Source organism: Lynx rufus, unplaced genomic scaffold, assembly GCF_022079265.1.
Source record: "Lynx rufus isolate CCGP_SWC_20201006 ecotype Redwood Valley unplaced genomic scaffold, mLynRuf1.p SCAF_21, whole genome shotgun sequence".
NCBI classification, from domain to species: Eukaryota; Metazoa; Chordata; class Mammalia; order Carnivora; family Felidae; genus Lynx; species Lynx rufus.
Genome location: NW_025814836.1, coordinates 848,602 through 871,401, shown reverse-complemented (window position 1 = coordinate 871,401; position 22,800 = coordinate 848,602). Strand labels below are relative to the sequence as shown.

Here is a 22,800-nt window from a genome sequence, read left to right as displayed (position 1 = left end):
GAATTTCCCCCCAAAAAACAGAACAGAAAAAAAGGGCACAGAAAGAGTAATTAAAAAATACAGCCCAAACCTCCTTATTTGATAAAAAACATTAATCTACAGTTCCCAAAATTAATAAATCCCAAGTAGGATAAAACAAAGAGATCCACACCTAGACATATTATACTGAAACTACTGAAAACCAAAGACAAAAAGACAAAATCATGAAAGCAGCAAGATTAAAAAAAAAGTCACAAAACATCTAGGGGTACAAAATACCATTAATGGCTGCCTTCAATGGACGTCAGAAACCAGTGGGATGACATGTTTAAAATAATAAAAGGGAAAAACTCTAAGATTTCTAAACTACGAAATCTATATCTAGCAAAACTATCCTTCAAAAAGTGAAGGCAAAATTAAAACATTCCCAAATAAACACATAGTGAGAGAACTGCTAGCAGATATGCTTTAGAAAAACCATTTACAGTATTCCAGGCTGAAATACCAAACAGAAACCTGAATCCATGGGAAGAAATAAAAAGCACTGGAAAAGGGAAATATGTGGGTTAAGATACAGCATAAGTATTTTTTTCCCTTTCCTTTTCTTAATACTTTTAAAAGACAAAATATTACATGAAGCAGAGCTTAGGAAACTATAGTCCATGGGCCATATTTGTCTCACCCCCCATTTTTGCATAGCCTGTGAGCAAAGAATGATTTGTGTGTTTTCAAATGGTTAGAAAAAAAATCAAAATAATATTTTGTGACACATGGAAGTTTGCTAATCCTTGACATAATGCAATGATTATCATACCATATACATGTATGTATAACAGATATAGTTACAAGTATGTGGCACAGATTTCTAACATATATAAATGTAACATATATGACAATAACAGCAAAAAGGAGAGAAAAGGAAATAGAACTACACTGGAGCAAAGTTGCTACATTTTACCAGAATTAAGATATTAACCATGAAGTGGATGGTGATATATTCAAATGCTTATTTTAGACCCTAGAGCAAACACTAAAAAAAGTGGCTGAAAATCAACAGAGGAATTGTTACACACGAAAAAATTTTAACACAAAAGAAAGCACTAAAGGAAGAACAAAAGAAGACACAGGCATTAGAGAAAATATAGCAAAATGCCGGATGTAAATCCAACCAAAGCCATAATTACATTAGATATGAATGGCCTAAGCATCTCAATCAAAAAGCAGAGATTGCTTGGGGCGCCTGGGTGGCGCAGTCGGTTAAGCGTCCGACTTCAGCCAGGTCACGATCTCGCGGTCCGTGAGTTCAAGCCCCGCGTCGGGCTCTGGGCTGATGGCTCAGAGCCTGGAGCCTGTTTCCGATTCTGTGTCTCCCTCTCTCTCTGCCCCTCCCCCGTTCATGCTCTGTCTCTCTCTGTCCCAAAAATAAATAAACGTTGAAAAAAAAAAAAAAAAAGCAGAGATTGCTGGATGAAAAAAGCAAGATGCAACTAAAAGGCGTATAACCAGAGACAAACCCAGGCTCAAAGACAAAAAAAAGTTCAAAGTAAAAAGATGGAAACAAATCTAGTATGGAAACAATCACCGTAAAAGAAATGGAGTCACTATACAAATATTACACAAAACAGACTTTAAGGCAAGAAATGTTAATAGAAACAAAAAGGGACATTTCACACTGAAAAAAGAGTCAAACATCAGATATAAATAACAATTACAAAGGTATGCACACCTAACAACAAAGCTCCAAAATATATGAATGGAAAGCTGATAGAAATGAAAGAAGTAGACAAGTCCACAATTATAGCTGAAGATTTCAATATCCAAGTCTCCAGAACTGACAGAATGAATGAAAGAAAATCAGTAAGACTACACATTTCAACAGGACTACCAATCATCTTAACCTTACAGATAATAATTACAGAACACTCCCCCAACAAAGGAAGAAAGTACATTCCTATTAACAGACATGAAACATTCTCTATGATAGACCACATTCTATAAAACAAGTTTCAATAAATTTAAAAGATGTGAAATCATTCAATGTATGACTGAACAACTACAACCATAATTGTATAACTACAGTGGAATTGAATCAGAAATCAACAAAAGAAGGAAATTTGGGAAACCTCCAATACTTAAACGGCACTTCTAAATAATCCATGGTTCAAACAAGAGATCTCAAAAAAGAAATTAGGAAATATTTAGGCTGAACAAAACTTGAAAACACAGCATTATCATAATTTATGTGGCATAGCCAAAGCAGTGTTTAGAAGGAAATCTGTCACTTCAAACTCTATTAGAAAAGAGGTCTCAATAATCTATGGTTCTACCTTAAAAAAACTAAAAACAAAAAGCAAAAACATATTGTACCTGAAGCAGAAGGAAGAAAATTATAAAGATCAGAATAGAAATCAGTAAAAGAGAAAACAGAAAAACAACTGAAGAGAGAAACAAGTCAATGAAACCAGAAATTAGTTCTTTGAAAAGATCAACAAAATAAACTTTCAAGATGACTGATTGGGGGGGCAGAAATGTAGAAGATACAAATGATCAAAACCAGGAAAAAAAGAAGGAATATCACTATTGTGTTATAATAAAATATGTATTTTATTATACATATCTTGTATCTCATCATTGGCACAAAGCTCCTAAGACCCTAGAAATTTTCTGTTAGGAGTGTCTTTTGTCATTCATAAGGAGGCTTTTTGAGCCCACCTAAGTTTATGCTAATGAGGTAATTTAGGGTGGGGTCTCTAGATTACCTCAGAATGGGGCTGGTCACCAGAAAGATCAAATGATTAGAGAGCTGGCTCTTTTGTTACCACCAAGAGATCTCTGGGAAGGGGAGGTAAGGTGGAGGGGGTATTGTAGATTAAGATACATAAAAACTCCTGAATAGCAAGATTTGATAAGACACCAAGCTGGGAGGATGATATACCCCAGTTTCATAGCAACAGAAGCCCCTGTATCAGGTTTTTTCCTGACCTCATCCTATGTACCTGTTCATCTCGCTATTCATCTGCACCCTTTATAATATCCTTTATAATAAACTGGTAAACCTATGTGTGAAGCTGAATAAAGGAAAGCTCATTTCAAATGAAGTCAGGAGGCTAGAATGGGGAGCTCTCATGCCCTACCATTCTTCATCAGTTGCAGACCCCAACAGGAAGAGAGGTATCTTGTGTTCCCAACAGGAAGAATGTCAATCCTACACAAACTCTTTCAGAGAAAAGAGGAGGAAGGAACATGTATTAAGGCCAGTATTATCCTGACACCAAAACCAGACAAAGCTATCACAAGAAAGAAAAGCTATATGAATAAATGAATAAATTTTAAAATACAAACCTAAAAGAAAGCTATAGGGCAATACTATTCATGAAAATAGATGCAAAAATTCTTAACAAAATATTAGCAAACCAAATCCTGTAACATATAATAAAGATTATACATTATGAACAACTGTGATTTGTTTAAGATTAGAGTGAGTTTAATATCCAAAAACTGATTTCTGCAATATGCATTACTGAGTAACAAAACACACAAAAAGCATTTGCCAAATCCAACACTCATTCATAAAATGTACCTACTACCCCCCACTAAGTAGGAATAGAAACTTCCCCAAGTTGATAAGGGCGTTTATGAAAAATCTATAGTTAATGAATTTAATGCTGAGAGACTGAATATATTCACCCTACTGGAACAAGGAAAAGGATTTCCACTCTCCCCCTATGTATACAACACTGATTGTAGTCAGTCTCTGCTCTAGATTAAGGAATAGATGATGCCCTTTAAACTGCTATAAAGAAAGACATGTGTGAAATGAGATTGGGGAAAGGCTGTTTCTGCATATGATGGTTAGGAAAAAATTCTCTGAACAAGAGAATGGTCAGAACTCTGTAACTAATTGCCTAGGGGAAGAATATTTCAGGCAGATGGCAAATATGAAGTGAGACAAATATCCTGAGCCTGGAATATATTTCAGGACTAGGAAAGAAGATGACGAGGAGGCGCCAGGAGGGAGAGACAACGAGGGAGAAAGGAATGATTTGTATGATCAGGGTTCATACAAAGTTGTATAGGCCATGGTTAGAGAAGTTCAGAAGCTCCTATTTTAAGGTTATAGGGATATACTGGTGGGTTTTAAGCAGAGGACCAGCATGTTCTGACTGGGGTGGTTCACAGGGTGGTTTTAAGAGAGCATCTCTGGATGTCCTGTAGGGAGATGATTCTGGAGGACACAGAAGGTTAGGTGTAGAAGTGGGAACATGAGCAGCCCACTAATATATGCTGCTCATATAATAAACTGGATGTGACTAGGTGGTTGGACCCAGAATGGCCTGGAGTTAGAGACAAATGGCTAAGTTCGTAATATATATATATTTTAAAAGTAGAAATGATAAGCACTTCTGGGGAAGAAGGCAGATAGGAAAACCCTAAATTCACTTTACCCCACAGATACAACTAGGTAACACTCACATCAGAGCAAACAACTCAGAAAGAGGCCCAAAGACTGGGGGAACAAAATGACACAACTAAAATCAGTCAAGGTATTCACAATATAAACAGATGTAAAATATGACACCATATACTAAAACATTGGGGGAGAGAAGAGAAAAAAATGGGTTCAAACTTACACAACTATCAACTTAATATAGATTGCTTATATGCAGAAGATGTTATATACAAACCTAATGGTAACCACAAATCAAAACCTACTAATAGATATGCAAAGAATAAAGAGAAAGAAATTCAAATATATCATTAATGAAAACCAGCAAACCATGAAAGAAAGAAAAAAGGATCAGAGAAAAACCTCAGAAACAACTGCAAAACAACAATCAATTTATGGCAATAAATAGGTATCTATCAATAATCACTTTGAATGTAAATGGACTAAATGCTCCAATCAGAAGACACAAGGTGTCAGAATGGATAAAAAACAAAACAAACAAACAAAAAAACAGGACCTATCTATATGCTGCCTACAAGAGACTCATTTCAGACCTAAAGACACCCGCACACTGGGGGGGGGGGGGGGGGGGAGAAACACTTATCATATAAATGGATGTCAAAAGAAAGCCAAAGTGGCAATACTTATATCAGATAAAGTAGATTTTAAAACAAAGACTGTAACAACATACCAAGAAAGACACATTACAATAATAAAGAGGACACTCCAACAAAAAGATATAACAACTGTAAATATTTATGCACTCAATACAGGAATACTGAAATACATAAAATAGTTAATAACAAACATAAACTAATTGAAAGTAACATACTAATAGTAGGAGATTTTAACACACCACTTACACTGATGGACAGATCATCCAAACAGAAAATCAACAAGGAAACAGTGGCTTTGAATGACACACTGGACCAGATGAATTTAACACACATATTCAGAACATTCCATTCAAAAACAGCAGAATACATGTTCTTTTCAGGAGGGCACAGAACATCCTCCAAAATAGATCACGGAGTAGTCCACAAAACAAGCCTTGACAAATTCAAGAAAATCAAAGCCATACCATGCATCTTTTCTGATCACAACATTATGAAACTAGAAATCAATTATAGGAAAAGTCTAGAAAACTACAAATACACGGAGGGTAAATAACATGCTACTGAAAAACAAATGGGTTAACCAAGAAATCAAAGAAGAAATAAAAAAGTACATGGAATCAGGGGCGCCTGGGTGGCTTAGCTGGTTAAGTATCCGACTCTGGATTTCAGCTCAGGTCATGAACTCACAGTTTGTGGGTTCAAGTCCCACATCTGACTCTGTGCTTACAGCACGGAGCCTGCTTGGGGGTCTCTCTCTCTCTCTCTCTCTCTCTCTCTCTCTCTCTGTTTCCCTCTCTCTCTGCCCCTCCCTGCTCATGCTCACTCACTCTCTCTCTCAAAATGAGTAAATAAACTTTGGGGGAAAAAATGTTCTAAGAGGTAAGTTTATAGCAATACAGGCCTACATGAAGAAAACAGAAAAATTCACAAAAACAACCTAACTTTACATTTAAAAGAGCTAGAAAAAGAACAACAAATGAAATGTAAAACCAGCAGAAGAAAGAAAATAATAAAGATTGGAACAGAAATAAATGATATAGAAACTAAAAAAAACAATAGAATAGATCAATAAAACCAGGAGCTAGTTCTTTGAAAAGATCAACAAAATTGATAAACCTCTAGCCAGACTCATCAAAGAAAAAAAAAAGGAACTCCAATAAAAAAAAGTGACAAATGAAAGAGGAGAAATAACAACCAACACCACAAAAATATATAAAATTGTAAGGGAGGGGCGCCTGGATGGCTCAGTCAGTTAAGCGTCCAACTTCAGCTCAGGTCATGATCTCAGGGTTCATGGGTTGGAGCCCCGCATCAGGCTCTGTGCTGACAACTCAGAGCCTGGAGCCTGTTTCAGATTCTGTGTCTCCCTTTCTCTCTGCCCCTCCCCCACTCGCGCTCTGTCTCCCTGTCTCAAAAATAAACAAACAGTAAAAAAAAATTTTTTAATTGTAAGGGAATGTTATTAAAAACCATATGCCAAAAAATTACACAACCTAGAAAAAAATGGATAAATTCCTACAAACATATTACCCACCAAACCTGAAACAGGAAGAAATAGAAAATTTGAATAGCCCAATTACCAGCAAGGAGACTGAATCAGTAATCAAAAAACTCCCAACAAATATAAGTCCAGGACTAGACAGTTTCACAGGTGAACTCTACCAAACATTTAAAAAAGAGTTAATACCTGTTCTTCTCAAACTATTCCAAAAAACAGAAGAGGAAGGAAAACTTCTAAGCTCATTCTATGGTGTCAGTATCACCCTGATACCAAAACCAGATAAAGACACCACATAAAAAAAGAGAACTACAGGTCAATATCTCTGATAAACATAGATGCAAAAATCCTCAAAAAAATAGCAAAACCAAATTAGCAAAAAATTAGCAAACCAAATTCAACATTACATTAAAAACACCATTCACCACAAAAAATGGGATTTATTCTGAGGATGCAAGCATGGTTCCACATTCACAAATTCATCAACATGATATATAAACCATATGATCATTTCAACAGACTCAGAAAAAACACCTGAAAAAGTACAACATCCATCCATGCTAAAAGCTCTCAAAAAAGTAGGTTTAGAGGGAACATACCTCAGCATAACTAAGACCACATATGAAAAACCCACAGCGAACATCATACTCAATGAGGAAATACTGAGAGCTTGTCCCCTAAAGTCAGGAATAAGCCAAGAATGTCCACTTTCACCACTTTTATTCAACATAGTACTGGAAGTCCTAGCCACAGCATTCAGAAAACAAAAAGACATAAAAGGTATTCAAATGGGCAAGAAAAAAAAGCAAAACTTTCTGATTTGCAGATGACATGATATTTCACATAGAAAACTCTAAAGACTCCACCAAAAAAACTACTAGAACTAATAAATAAGTTCAGTAAAATCACAGGATACAAAATTAATGTGCAGAAATCTGTTGCATTTCTATACACTAATAATGAAGCAAAAGAAAGAGAAATTTAAAAAAAAATCCCATTTACAATTGCACCCAAAATAATAAGATACCTAGGAATAAACCTAAGCAAAATGGTGAAAGACCTGTACTGTGAAAACTATAAAACACTGACAAAAGAAACTGAAGACACAAAGAAATGGAAAGATGTTCCATGCTCACGAATTGGAAGAACAAATATTGTTAAAATATTTATACTACCCAAAGCAATCTACACGTTTAATGCAATCCCTATCCAAAGACCAATAGCATTTTTCACAGAGCTAGAACAAACAATCCTAAAATTTATATGGAACCACAAAAGACTTTGAATAGCCAAAGCAACCTTGAAAAAGAAAGGCAAAAATGGAGGCATCACAATTCCGGACTTCAAGTTTTATTACCAAGCTGGAGTGGGACACCTGGGTGGCTCAGTCAGTTAAGCATCCAACTTCAGCTCAGGTCATGATTTCACAGCTCATGAGTTCAAGTCCTTCATTGGACTCTGTGCTGACAGCTCAGAGCCTGGAGCCTGCTTCATATTCTGTGTCTCCCTCTCTCTGTGACCCTCCCCCACTCACACTTGGTCTCTTTCAAAAACAAACATTAAAAAAAAATTTAAATACAGACTAAATTAGAAAGGGCATAAGAGTAAATGAACACAAATAGATGATGCTTTAAAACAAACAGAAGGAGAAAAAGAAGAAAAAGAGAAAGGTAGGAAGTATTTGAGAGGCAATAGTTAACATGGAGTCTAAAAGGTATCTAATACACGATGATGATCACGGGTCCATGAAAGAGGGCTAAGGGATTACAAACAGTACAAACTGTAACACAACAGGTCTGTACTGCAGGTCTGAAACTGCATTTTAAAGGAACATACCACCTATCTGTGAATACCGCCTATAATAACCATTTGAAAACATATTCTAGTAAAATTACTGAAACAAAGCACAATACATAAGTGGAAAAACAGATTACCACCATCACACTTTCACAGAGGAAGAATAGGTGATCCAAAAATTTACTACCAAGAAAACCTAACTTTCAAGTTTGAGCACAAACTGTCATGGACAAGCCGATCCCAGGGCTGCTATCCTGAGCCCACTGAAGAATTGACTAAAGTGTGAGCTTCAGTCAATCATAATGAAAAAAGAGATAGGGCCCCTGGATGGCTCAGTCAGTTGAGCGACCGACTCTTGATTTAAGCTCAGGTCATGGCATGGTTCATGAGATTTAGCCCCATGACGTGCTCTAAGCTGACAGCACAGAGCCTGCTTGGGATTCTCTCTCTCCCTCTCTCTCTGCCCCTCCCTTGCTTACACACTCTCTCTCTCCCTCTCAAAATGAATAAATATTTTTAAAAAAGAGAGAGAGACAAAGGACTAGAAGTGAGCATTAACAGAGTAAAAATAAAACTAAATGAAGATTGAATAGAAGTACGGTATGTAATGGTTATTATGCTCTGGTAGATACAGTATAATCACATTTTAATAAAGTTGGGAGAAGGAAGACAGAATAAGCCAAATTTTTTTTTTGCTATTTCAGGAACTATATTCATGTTTGCTTATATTAGATTTGAATCCTTAGTCTCTTGTTTCTGAAATGTGAAATAAAGCAAATGAATAATTTTGAGATATTATAATTCTGTCATCCCCTATCTAATCAAGATTTTCAGTATAGAAGAAAACACAAAAGTAATGTTAGAGGTTAATAGAAACCTTGCAGTTCTGAATTTGAATCCAATGTATCAGTATGAACTCAAAAGAAAGGGGACTGCCCAACCATTCATCCTACCTCTGTCTATTGAAAAGGTCTAGAAACAATGACAGCCCAGTAATCTAAAATGCCTTCTCCACTGAAAGACACCAAGGAAGATTCCAGGTAGGGGGCAGAAACTACATGACAAGCCCAAAGCATCTTGTTATACCAGATTGCATGGAGGTTATCAATGGATCACCAATGTCATTTCCGGAACAAATTGAAGAGGTTCCTGATATCTAGAGATGGGATAATTTGAGCTTCAACAGAAGTCAACAAGGGATTAAAGCCCATCATATATGTTTAAATCCATAAGTTCATAACAACATAAAAGAAAAAAAAATTCTGGTCACCTTCAAAGAATGATAGGGAATCAATTCATCCTCTTAAAAATATAAATAGAAGAAAGCTTTTAATCCTGTCTTGCTTATGCAAACAGCACCCCTAGATAACTAACTAAAGGATGAGGGGAAATATCTCTTTATAAAGTATTCCAGCTAATAAACAGGAAAAGAACGGAACAATTAGAATAGCACCATTTTGCAACCCCCAATGGATTAATGGCCTCAGGCTCTGAGTATCAGTAGCTGCTGACATCACATAAGGAAAGACAAGCAGGCACAGGGACACAACCACCAATGGTCTTGCCAAAGGTCTGAACTACTTGGAACTCTGAATCAGGAGAAATTTGCAGAAAGACAAGGATCAAGAATAGGCTGAAGTGCAGCAGGAGAATGTAAATCCAGGCTGCAGGGAAGACCAATGGGTTAAAGGCTGAGGTTCCTCAACACATAGACTGTTGAAAAAAAGGAAAAAGAAAATCAAGGAAAGAACTCAAGTTACAATAAGAAACTTAAAAGATAGAAACTATTAATTAGAAAGAGACTTAGAAGAGGGTACACACCTGGGTAACAGAAACTGCCCAGAAATACAAGTCAGCATTATCTCTAAGGGCGGGCAGCAATCACTTTAGTGGGGACACAAGAAAGAGTTTCTGGAAACTGGCACAGGACTTCTTCTAGATCTGAGTTTTGGTGACTATGGCAACCACACCTGATAATCGTTAAGCTAAACATTCATTCTGCATGGTTTTCTGTATCATGTTTATTTTGAGAAAAAAAGTATTTTTAAAAAGTTGGGAAATAATTCTAAAGCAATTCTGTAGCTTCTTTTCTATAAAATGGTGTACTTCTGATACAATTATAGAAATGAAGCTATTCTATAGGCAGAGATTCTTCCCCCCTCCTCCCCCTAGGCCAGCGCTGAGTACCTGGTATCTTCACTGTTCCACTGGAGGAAGTGTCGTCTGTGTAGGGATGGCTACTCTCCACCACCACAGGCTGAGAGGACAAGCGACCACTCTGCGAGTCTGTGGCCACATCCTCCAACTCAGTGACACAGAGCTCCAGCAACATATCTGCCACCTGGGGGAGGAAGCAGGGACACGATCAGGGCACCAGGATAGGACTTCAGAATTTGATAAATCTACTTTAAATCAGGGCTTGGTTCCCTCATCTATAAAATCAAGATAGCACAGACCTCAGAGGTGCTGTGAAGCTTGTAAGTAGCTGGGAGCTGCCTCACATACACAAGACACTCAATATGTGCCAACCAATGAAAGTGTGATCACAACAGTTTTTTATACCAAGACAAGATTACTTCCTAGTGAGGAAAAATCTGCCTCAGGAACAAAAATATCCAGGGCAGGAGCAGAAAGGTGATAAAAATGACCAAGATCCTAGAAGTCACTGGGGTTCAAACAGGAGGGGGCAGAAATAGATAGGAACAATCAAGCCACCCAGATCAAACAGCAGCATAATACCTGAAACAAACAGCTACAAGCACAAACATAAGTGGGATTTCCCTTGACCCAGGACATTAAGGGTCAGCCCCAATGCCATCTTCTCTGAACAATCCATAATGTCCTTATGTCATTTTTTTTAAGTTTATTTATTTTGAGAGAGAAAACACACACAGGGGAGGGGCAGAGAGAGAGGGTGGGAGAGAGAATCCCAAGCAGGCTTGCACTGTTAGCACAGAGCCCGATGCAGTTGTCAAACTTGTGAATAATGAGATTGTGACCTGAGCCAAAATCAAGAGTCAGTGCTTAACCTACTGAGCCACCCAGGCTCCCCAATACTTATTTCATTTTAAAATTTTACTGATTCACACCATTGAAGTGGTAAATATTGGTGATTATAAACTCTTTGATTTCTATTTTTAAAAACAAATAAGAATATGTTATTGTAGCAGTAAGAGCCTGAAAATTTTTGAAATTTAGAGAAAAAAACTATTGTGTATTCCATACTTTCCAGGAATAAATGATTTTTCTCCTCTATTTTTCCTCACATTTAGATAACAAATAGATTAGCTTAGTAAATAGTTTTGTTAATGACAAACTAATATCACTGCTATCTAGGTAACAGGACTATAAATTCAGACATCTCTCTTTTAAGAGTCCCAAATATTAGGTTGGGGTGACACAGGACCAGCATCTTGCCCCTGACCAGGATAGTCTGAAGACAATCCTATCTTTGCTTCTGTTTCCCCTTAAACCTAGTGTGCATCACTGGGACACACATGTTGGGAGCATCAAACACCTACCACACAGTCCACCAGGAGTTTTCTGGGCTTCACAATCCTCCTCTGAAAATCCCATCACTCCCCCAGGAGAGGTCAACAAGAAGAGGGTGACACAGGCACCACAGATGTGGCTTTTCCCTCAGAGCACTCAGGGTCCAGTCCCATTTCTCCCACCCACCAGCAACCTGAGTGTCCACAGCCAGTGGACAACGTCTCAGAGCCTCAGTTTCCTCATCTGTAAACAGAGAACATCTACCATCTATACTGAGAATGCACTTACAACTGGGCCTGGCAGATATGTGTGTACTAAATATTGGGCATTATTACTTTAAATCCATGTCCTCATTCATATCCTTTCCTCTCACAAATGCAATAAACTTGTGAAAAAAACAAAAACACAAAAAAAACAAAAAACAAAAAGCTTTTGCTTGTGGCAATTCGTCTTGATTCAATCTCTCAGAATTGTGCCAAGTACCTTGCCTTAAAAAACTAGAAAGTAGGAAACCTACCTCTTGTTCTTCCTGAATACGATTAAGAAATAACAAGCCCCAAACCATTTAATTTACTAACTACCAAATCATTTACTATGTTTTCAAGACCACTCAACCACACTTAAGTATTTTCTCATTTGGGCGGCAGTGATATAAGGTCTAGAAAAACACAGGTTACATTTCTGTACAGAGTTCATGGCATCAGACTCCCTGATGTGGCCAGTTCTAAAAAGGCAGAAGGCCATTGATAAATAAAAGAGTCGTTAGGAAGCCAAAAAGTTTTAGGACTGATCAATCCAATTTCTAAGATGTACTGATATGATGCTGACTTTATACCCTAAACTAGCCACATGTAGCTATACACATTTAAATTAAAGCTAAATAAAATGAAAACTTCAGTTCCTCAGGTGCACTAGTCATCAAGTGGTCAACAGGCACATGTGACTGGAAGCCACTATACTGGATGGCTCAGCTAGCCACCACAGTAGAAAATCCTGATGGACCCCATGTTACCAAATATTAAAACTATTTTAAAGCATAATAGGTTAATGTACAGAAGAGTCCATAAATGGACCCAAATATATACAAGAATTTAAAATATGATTAAAATGTTTTTCAAATCATTGGGAAAAGGATGGATTTTTATTATTATTCAATAAATGGTTGTCAGACAACAAGTTTGCCATCTAGGAAAAAATAAAGTTGGATCCCTACATTATCCCTTATATCAAGATAAATCCCAGATGGCTCAAAAATGTAAATATAATAAATGAAATCATAAAAATAATTGGAAGAAACTTGGGAAATTTTCTTTAAATAATGTCACACAGGCAAGCAGTTTTTCAGCATAATACAAAATCCAGAAGCCATCAATGAAAAAAACTGGCAGATCCAACTTCATAAAAATCAGAAATTTCTAAATGGCAAAAAATACCAAAATGATGTCAGAAGGCACAGTGAGGACAACCACAGCACATAGAACAGAGAAAGGGCTTGTTTACAAGGAGTCCTTCTGAACTGCTATCTCCTAGAATAAAATCAAGCACGAGAGAAGGTGTGATGTCAACAGTAGCATATCCCTCAGAGAAGAGCCCACGACACCCATCACATGGCTCACCTGTGGGTATGCAGTACCCATGCCAGACAGCACAGCTGACAGCACATCCCTGCCCTTGTCCCCTGCCCGGCTGCACACGGACAACTTCAGCAAGTCCACCATGACACGAGTGTCATCCGCAACGAGCAGACTAGTGAATTCATCCAAGGACTGAGGTTCTGGGCCTGTTGCTTTATTTTGGCTTTCAACATCCTAAAAAGTCCAACAATTAAAATGAGGAATGATACATTATGAAACAGTCACCAGTTTACCCATAAACTCAAAGAATACATGACTACTACTGATGAATAAGGGACTTTCTGAGGCCTTTAGCCTTTAAGAGCATGAAATGCCAGGTTAAGAAAGGACAGACCTCTAAAATTTCCACCACCATGTACTATGCTTTCAAGACCAATTAACTATTTTACAAAATACTGATAATAGCTATGAAAAGGCATGTGTAAACTATAAATAAATGACAATTTATACTGTGACCAAATTCGAATCATAGGTGGACGGCCTGGAATGAAGTCACAACATACACAATTTACCCCTCCCTGATTCATAAGATAAGCTTGGGGATTTTCTACCAACTAAATTTGTACTTTTACATGTTTTGCCTACATTCTCTACATAACTCTTTCCTAGAATCTCTAAATCGCTTTAAAGTGACTTGTTGGCTGGCATGTAACACAGTATCCATTATCTCTTGTTCCTTGGGTACTTTGAAAATGAAAATAGATATTCTCCTCTTACTTCTCATTCACAGTATGTCAGTTAGAACATACCACACCTGTCATCATTTACCTCTCCCTCCTCTGTAGCAGGTGAAATGAGCCCCTTATTTGCCTGTGGCAGCCTCTGACCTTGTGAGGATGTCCCATCCAGGACTGCTGCCTCACAGCCTGCTATCCAACACCTAAGAGCCTCTTGGGGGTTGTAGTGGGGTGTGACTTATAGAAAGGAACAAGGAGCCATCAGAGGTGGGAAATCGCAGAGCTTTTGAACATAGAGGGAATGGGAATCACTGAGACCCTGTGCTGAATGGGGGACAACACAGGACCTTCTAGTTCCCCAGGCAGAATCTGGATCATTAGGGGAAGAACAAGATCCCAGATGTGCCTCTCCTTTTCTCTTCTGCTTTCTGGATCTCAGCAAAACTAGTGCCAACCTTTCCAGAAAAAGAAACGAGATAAAGGAAGCACAGGCCCCACATAGGAAACTTAAGGGAAATGTGACATACCCAATGTGAAAATTCCACAGACTTAGGCCCTGGACACCATACTTCTCTGTGCTAGGAACACAGTTCCTCCCTTTAAAGAAATGGACCCTGCTCCTACCTCTGCATGGAGACCCAGAGAATCGTTAAGTGTAGTTCATCAGAAATGATGCCATTACAGAATCTCACTCACTGAAGAGCAGCAAAAGCATTCAGTGGAATATATTAACACGTGATTAATACTAACCTAATACTAATATGAAAATTATTTATTTACATTTATATTTTATGTTATTTATTTATTTATGACTCAAACCAAAACTGAAATGATAGGAATTTAGGGGTATAATCTGGTTAGTGCCTATGTCTCTTAAATAAACTGGTAGGAAAGAAATCCCTCTTCTACCTAAAAGCAAAAATTTTATATAATTCAGGATAATTTCTGCATTAAACCTTCACCATAGGAGATCATGAAGTATGAGAAGCTGAGTCTAGCCACCTAATTTATAAATGGCAATCTTTTTATTACCACAGATGGTTAAGAATAATTTCCATAGGACATATTTTTACCAGTAGTAATAGAATAATAAATCAAGAGTTCCAAATGTAATTGAAAATAATGCATGTTAAGTAGGTGATGGGGATTAAGGAGTACACTTGTTTGATGAGCACTATCATTTATACCTAAAACTAATATTACACTGTTAACTAACTGGAATTTAAGTAAAAACTTAAAAAAAAAAAAACAAAAAACGCATGTTTGTCCCCAAAGAAGAAGGCAGAGAGTGTGAGCAGGGTAAGATAGCCAAGCATAGGGAGCACCTAAATGGGGGTGGGGAGGGTGTCCACATGTGGGGGTGGCTGGTGTGACAGAATGGGTCCCTGCTTTGGCAAGCCAGCTTGGGAGGTGAGGGAGAGGTCACAAATCAAGCAGTTGAGCAGAAGTCAAACTGGTTTTGAGTATCAGAAGCTGTGCAGAGAAAAGGGGGTATCCATTGGGGATGACTTCTGGTTTTGAGTGTCAGGAGCTGTGTGGAGAAAAGGGGGTATCCATGTGGGGCAAGGTGTGGCAGCCAACATGGGAGGCTGGCTACCTAAGAGGAAATAAATAAACTGCCAATAATAGGAATCAGGTTTCTCACTTTCAGAGAAGAGAGTTATAAATACAGAGGGGGAGAAAAGAAGAATGAATCCTGTGTTGGTATTACAATTGATTGTACTGTTGTGAACCAGTGGTTTTCAAGATATGTAGATATATAGTTAAATAAATATAAGAATACATATCTATTGTGTGTATATACATACACATACACATTTATTCCCTAGCTCTGTCCACTAAGAATGCTTGAGAACATCAACACTCCAACTTAAATGAGGACATGAAGGCCCAGATCTTGCCTTCTAAATGCCATTCTCCACTGAAAAGAACCAAGACTTCCTAGAGAAACATTTGATTTCTGGGCTGGAGGATAAATCATTTTGTTGAGACTAGAACTGTGTGTTGTGCCAGAAAGCAAGGAAACACGCAAAAAATGATGAGAACAGGTTAAAGGGACACATAAAATTCTACAAAATAGTTAAAGAGGTAACACTAACCCTTCAAACTATTCTAAAAAAGAAACAGTAAAAAAGAACACTGTCCCAACTCATTCCACTAAGGCCAGTATTACTCAAATACACAAACCAGGCAGACATCATAAGCAAACTATAGATTAGTAGTATCCTTTATGAATACCAGCTATAAAAACCCTCAACAAAAGAGCAAATCAATCCAGCAACAAATAAAAGGATTATATACTTTAAATACAGAAAGGGAGAGAGCAAAGATAAATCCTGTGGTTGTTGGACTAAAACTGAAAATGGTTTTTGGTTTTTATTCTAAGCTAAAATAGTGGTTTGAACTACTCATGGTTTTGCTGGGGGTTTTCTTGTTTACTTATTTTGAGAGAGAGAGAGAGAGTGTACAAGCACATGCACAAGTGGGGGAGGGGTAGAGAGAGGGAGAGACAGAATCCTAAGCAGGCTCCAAGGTGCAATCACAGAGCCTGACATGGGGATCGATCTCATGAACTGCAAGACCATGACCTGAGCTGAAATCAAGAGTGGAACGCTTAACTGACTGAGCCACCCAGGTACCCCTCATGGTGTTTATTATAAAGATAAGATGCTAAATGAGAAAAAAAAAATGCTCAGATGCGTGCATGTTTGCTGAGAAGGTGTAAACCAAGAACATCCGATAGCAGTCAACTTACCAAGTTTCCAGATCTTGTTTCTAAATTCTATGATCTACTAAAAGGAATCAGGGATCGTTGGAGAAATGGGTGATTCCAGAGCAGGGACAGGGCAAATGAAAGATAAGTCCAGAACACACTGTTGTACCAAAAAGTAAGGAAGTGCTCAAAAATTATGGGGACATGTCAGGACAAATGAACCAGCCAAAAAGGTCTCCCAAGGGCCAAGTCTAGGATAATTGGGGTGTCAAATGAGGATAGTAATGTATGTCATTAAGTAGGATCCCATCCTACTTTATATCATCGTAGACAGACAGACAAAGATGAGAAGGGAGCTTCTCACAGAAGAACAGCAACAATTATATTCCAAAAGGAATGATGAAATCTGAAAAATCATCATGTGACAACACAGTTATAACGAATTCAGCTAGAATCATCAACAGATACTAGAAACTAGTGGGTAAAAATATGATGAGGAACAAGGTACTTACAGGTATTTACAGTCTCAAAGTATCTCCTCATGAATAATTACTAATACACTCTTATTAACTTCTGGTAGAGAAACCTGGCAGATACTCTTAAGTGATAAGAATTAGTATCACTAGTAATGCAGCAAATCAACAATGCACATACCCCAGAGGGGTGCAATGAAAAGAACTCTACATCCTTCGTATGGTGTTTCAGCCAAAAGGAAGGACTAAAGAATGTCCCATATTGAGTACTAAAGAGACAACACACAACCCTGAGATGGGTTCTAAACCCATAAATGACACTATTGGAACAATGAGCAAAGACCTGATTAAGTCTATGGATTAGAAAGTAATCCTGGATCAATGTAATGCCCTGACACTCAGGAAATACACACTAAAGCCTTGAGGATGAAAGGGGATTGTGCCCTACAGCTCCCCCACAATGGTTCAGAAATGCCAACAACTGGAGAACCTAGGTGAACGGTATATGGTAGTATAATGTGTTGTATTTCTATGTACTATTTCTCCAACTTTTGTGTACATTTAAGATTATTTCCAAATAAAATGTTAAAGAAGAAATCCCTTTGACCTCTTTGGTTTTTGTCATAGTTTCTGCAATGATGCTGGCAGCTCCTGGGTCATCCGTCACTGGGATAAATGGTCTAGAAGAAGCTGAGGAAGCAGATGGGGTCACTGCAGAGGGGGTCATGGCATCTTCAGAAGAGATCATCTAGTTTAAAAAGTATACAAGGAAAGGAAAAACTCAGCAACATGGCACACTTCCCACACAATTTCAAAAAGCCTGATCTCAAACCCCTTGGGTCATCTGGAATGTCACAGATGTTACAGAGGTTAGCAAGGAGCATACACCACCAGCTCCAGTGGGGTACAGGGCAACCCTGCAAAGTCAAGCACATTCATATTCCCATGAAAACCTATTAATATTCACAATGGTCACATGAAGATTAAAATGAGCTCACAACTCTTCAAGTTGGGTTTTTCCCCAAAATAGCTTTAAGGTGTCAGAACTGCAGATAAAGGAGTATGGATTTGCATTTAGCAACTTTTTAAATGAATAAATCTATTTCTACTTAAGCACTAAAAAGATCCTTTTAAATAAAATATTTTCTAATCCAAGCCAAAAATCACAGAAGTAGGCACAAAAGCACTCTGAATTAGTGGAAGAATGACTTATACTTCTCTAGATACAAAGTAGCTACCATTTCCTTTTTGATCTAATGTTGCTTTATTGCTTTTCTATTTATTTTTACCTCTCCTCTCTTTTCTTGCCATGGATTTGGACTCAGTCTGTCTTCAATATCAATAGCCAGTACACATTCCTCTGCATTCACAGGACTGGCCATAGCAGACACATCAGAAGGAGGTGCCGAGGAGGAGAATGAGGGACACTCCACTGGGGCGATCATGCCAGCCGGCATGAGGGCCCCGACCACCGCATCTCTGTCAGGAGAGAAAGCCAGGCCTGTGGTGAACTGCCCTTTACCACTGCAGGACAGAAGAGTCAGGAGCAGGGACAAGCCCTTACTGAATGATGCCTTCATTTTTATAGGATACACATAAAGGAGTTTTGGGAAACTAATGAGCTAATATTCATCAACTAAAAGCTAAAATGTTTACTTAAGATCTTATTTATCTGAATGACCACAGTGATGACAGGTGAAAAAATATCAAACATAAAAATCAGACAAGAATAAACCCCTGGATTTCCCTGAGAAATCTTCTAGGCTTATTGTTAGAGGCTGAGGATAATTTTTTATTTACTGAGAGCTGTGTACCAAGGGTGCTTCACACAAAGTTGCAAAGACTAAACATCTTCTCAATGACAGAGTTGGACTTTGGTCTGAAATTAATTTTCCTATGTAATTTATTTCTACTCATCAAGTCCATAACCATGACAGATGGGCAACTTATTCAGACTGAGAAAATAGCAGCAAAATGTTGGAAAGATAGTATTATCAAAACTCTGCCTTATCAAGTGTTTGAGTGAAGCAGATGACCAGTGGTCTTAAACATTACTGCATATTCGTATCAATACACATCAATATCATTCCTCAAACAGTAATGCTTAGAGTTTACTCACCATAAAGAATAACAAAATGTTTTTAAGTTTGGATTTCTGATTCCTATTTCATTCCTCATTAAAGAAAGCACGAAGATATCATCATTCACTATCTAAGGGTATATGAACTAAAACTCACAGCATTTAAAGATAACACCACAACAGTGTCCTAGACATATGATCAAACAAAAATATAGAAACTCAAAGTTTACATAACTACAGGATTTCAAAAGTTAGCCAACAAGCCTACCTGGCATACATGATTTGCAATGCTGTAAGTATATGAGACAAGGCCTGCTGTTTGGCCAGATTCCCATCCAATGACAGAAGAATCTTGGCAAGAGAAGGGCGATTTGGCTTAGAATTATTTGCACCACTGATTTTATTACTGGCAGCAGAAGAATCAGCATCTGAAGGCACACCTGAAAAAGGAAAATAAAGTGTGGGTTCAACTTTAAAGATCAGAGTTTGCTCTATTCCTATTTGACCTTTCAGTTTAGTTATAAAACACACTGTAATCTGCATTTTGCTATTTCATAGATCAGGTATTAGGTTCATTAATGGTCTCCCAGAGTAAAAACAAAAACAAAAACAACAACAAACAACCTATTTATCTATACTTCTAAAAACAAGCCATTTTCATCAAAGCTTTGCTATAACTGCAAAAAAAAAATGCAGATTTTTGCTAAATGCATTTATAACATATGTATGTGCTATGAAAATACAATAACTGCCTGTATTTACTTACCATTGAAATGCAAAACAAAAAATAATACAAAACAATGGAGAGAAGACAAGATGTTCACCAATAAATAGTCTTACTAGACACATGTTCCGACTCTTCACTGCCCAAAGAGCTCACAGGCCTCAGCCAAGGGAAGGGAACCAGGTGGAGTACAGTGGTCTATGTGCGTAAAGGGGGCAGACCTCAGAGTCAGGGAGGCCAATATAGTCAGAGTTCATAGAACAGAAGCAGAGAGGAGAGAGTTGCCCTGATATTGCTCTGGAGTTGTGCAGGTAACCTCACTCACCCCAGCTGAGGATGCAGCAAAAGGTGATGCATGCCTACATGACAGGAAACTTCCCAAAGTCAAAGAAAGAACTACATGAAAGGACTGGAGGCCCAGTGCACCATCTTGAAGAATACAGAGGGACAAGCATAGCACTTGCTCCCATCAGCCACACAGGAAGACCCCATGATTCACTGGGCACTAAGTAGAGTATTCAGAAGGATCTTGTCTCAGCGGTGGAGAATAACCAGCCCCAGACTAATAAGAGGTCTGAAGCCACTAAACAAATCCAAAACCCAGACCCAAAAGGAACAAAATGTTTCAGAGTAACCTAACTGTATCTAAGCTCAGGAAGACTTACAGACATACAAAAATCTCTAGCAACATCCAAAGTAAAGTTCACAATGTACAGTATCTAACTAAAAGTTACCAGGCAGGCAGGAAGACAGGAAAATACTACCCAATTCATAAATATTAAGAAAAATCAATGGATCTAAATAACCCAGAACTGACACAAATGTCAGAACCAGCAGACATGGAAATTAAAACTCTTATTATACCTATATTATGTATGTTCAAAAGGGGAAATGGAAATATGAAAGATATAAAAACACTCAAATCAAATTTCTAGAAAGGAAACTACAATGTCTGAGATTAAAATAGTTTGGTGACATAATCAGCACATTAGAAAATGAAAACTAGTGAATTTGAAGACATAGCAATGGAAGCTATGCAAAATGAAACTGAGGAGAAAAGAAAGCAAAAAATGAACAGAGCATCAATTACCTATGGGACAATTTCAAGAGACCTAATACATAGAGAACCAGAGTTCCCAAAAGAGGAGAAAGAGAAAGGTACAGAAACAACAATTTTTTGAAGAAAAAAAAAATCTGAAAAATTTCCAGATTTGATGAAAATTATAAACCCAAAAATCCAAGAAGTACAAGCACAAGATCCATGAAGATAACTGTACCAAGACACATTGTAGTCAAATTGCTCAAAACCAGGGAGATAAAGAGAAAGTCTCAAAACTGTGTGAGAAGAAAGACACATTATGTACAGAACAACAAAGATAAGAATAACAGCAAATTCCCAATGAAAACAATGCAAGCTAGAAGACACTGGGTCTTCTTTAAAAAACTAAAAGAAAAAACTGTCAACCTATAATTCTATACCCAGCTAAAATAAATTGCAAAAATGAAGCAAAATAATGACTAGTTCAGACATTAAGAGCTGACAGGAAAAATCCCCAGCACATCTACACCATAAAACATAAAAAGGGAAGTCCTTCAAGTAGAAGGAAAATAATGCCAGATGGAAACATGGTTTTCCACAAAGGGATGAAGAACCCTGAAAATGGCAACTACATGAGTAAATACAGAGGCGTTCTTCTCTTATTATTTAAAACATTTGAATTGATAACCTAATGTTTAAAGTAAATTAATTTTAGGGCCACCTGGGTGGCTCAGTAAGTTAAGCATACAACTTTGGCTCAGGTCATGATCTTGTGGTTAGTGAGTTCAAGTCCTGCTTGACTGTCAAGCTGTGCTGACAGCTCGGAGCCTGGAGACTGCTTCAGATTCTGTGTCTCCCTCTATCTCTGCCCCTCCCCTGCTCATGCTCTTGTCTCTCTCTCTCTCTCTCTTAAAAATAAAATAAACATAAGATTTTTTTAATAAAGAAAATTAATTTTAGATGCTGTGATGTTTACAACCTACACAGAAATATGACAACAATAGCACAAAGTCTGGGAGGGAAGCAATAGAATATACTGTTATATAACTCATATACTATATGTGAAATAGTGTAACATCTAAAGATAGACTATAATAAGTTAAAGGTGTATAATATACACTCTAAAACAATCAGTAAAATAGCATAGTATGTTAGCACTCCTAGAATACAAAGGAGAAAAAATATAAAACATAATTTAATGGAAGGCAAAAAGAAAACAATGAACAGTGAGGACTGATTAAAAAAAAACAGGATGATAGATTTAAAACAAATACATTAATCATATTGAATGTAATTGGACTAAACACCCCCAGTTAGAGGTTGTCAGCAAAAATTTTAAAAAGCAAAATTCAACTATATGTTGCCTAAAGGGAAGTTTCTTTTATTTTTTTAAATATTTTGTAATGTTTATTTATTTTGAGAGAGAGAGAAACAGAGCATGAGTGGGGGAGGGGCAGAGAGGGAGACAAAGAATCTGAAGCAGGCTCCAGACTCTAAGCTGTCAGTACAGAGCCCAACATGGGGCTCAAACCCATGAACCATGAGATCATGACCTTAGCCAAAGTTGGATGCTTAACTGACTGAGCCACCCAAGCACCCCAAGGAAACTTCTTTTAATATAAAGACACAA

General features: G+C 37.6%; 1 protein-coding gene across 1 annotated transcript in view; it reads right to left on the bottom strand.

The window, feature by feature from the left end:
* Nucleotides 1–22,800, bottom strand: part of HERC2 (HECT and RLD domain containing E3 ubiquitin protein ligase 2) — a 274,285-nt gene that overhangs the window by 38,105 nt on the left and 213,380 nt on the right. The window contains exons 67-71 of the mRNA XM_047086559.1: nt 19,676–19,847; nt 18,617–18,806; nt 17,935–18,075; nt 13,447–13,638; nt 10,526–10,679 (exon numbers count right to left, since the gene is read on the bottom strand). Of these exons, the coding sequence (XP_046942515.1) occupies nt 10,526–10,679; nt 13,447–13,638; nt 17,935–18,075; nt 18,617–18,806; nt 19,676–19,847 (849 nt within the window). The remainder of the gene's footprint in view (nt 1–10,525; nt 10,680–13,446; nt 13,639–17,934; nt 18,076–18,616; nt 18,807–19,675; nt 19,848–22,800) is intronic.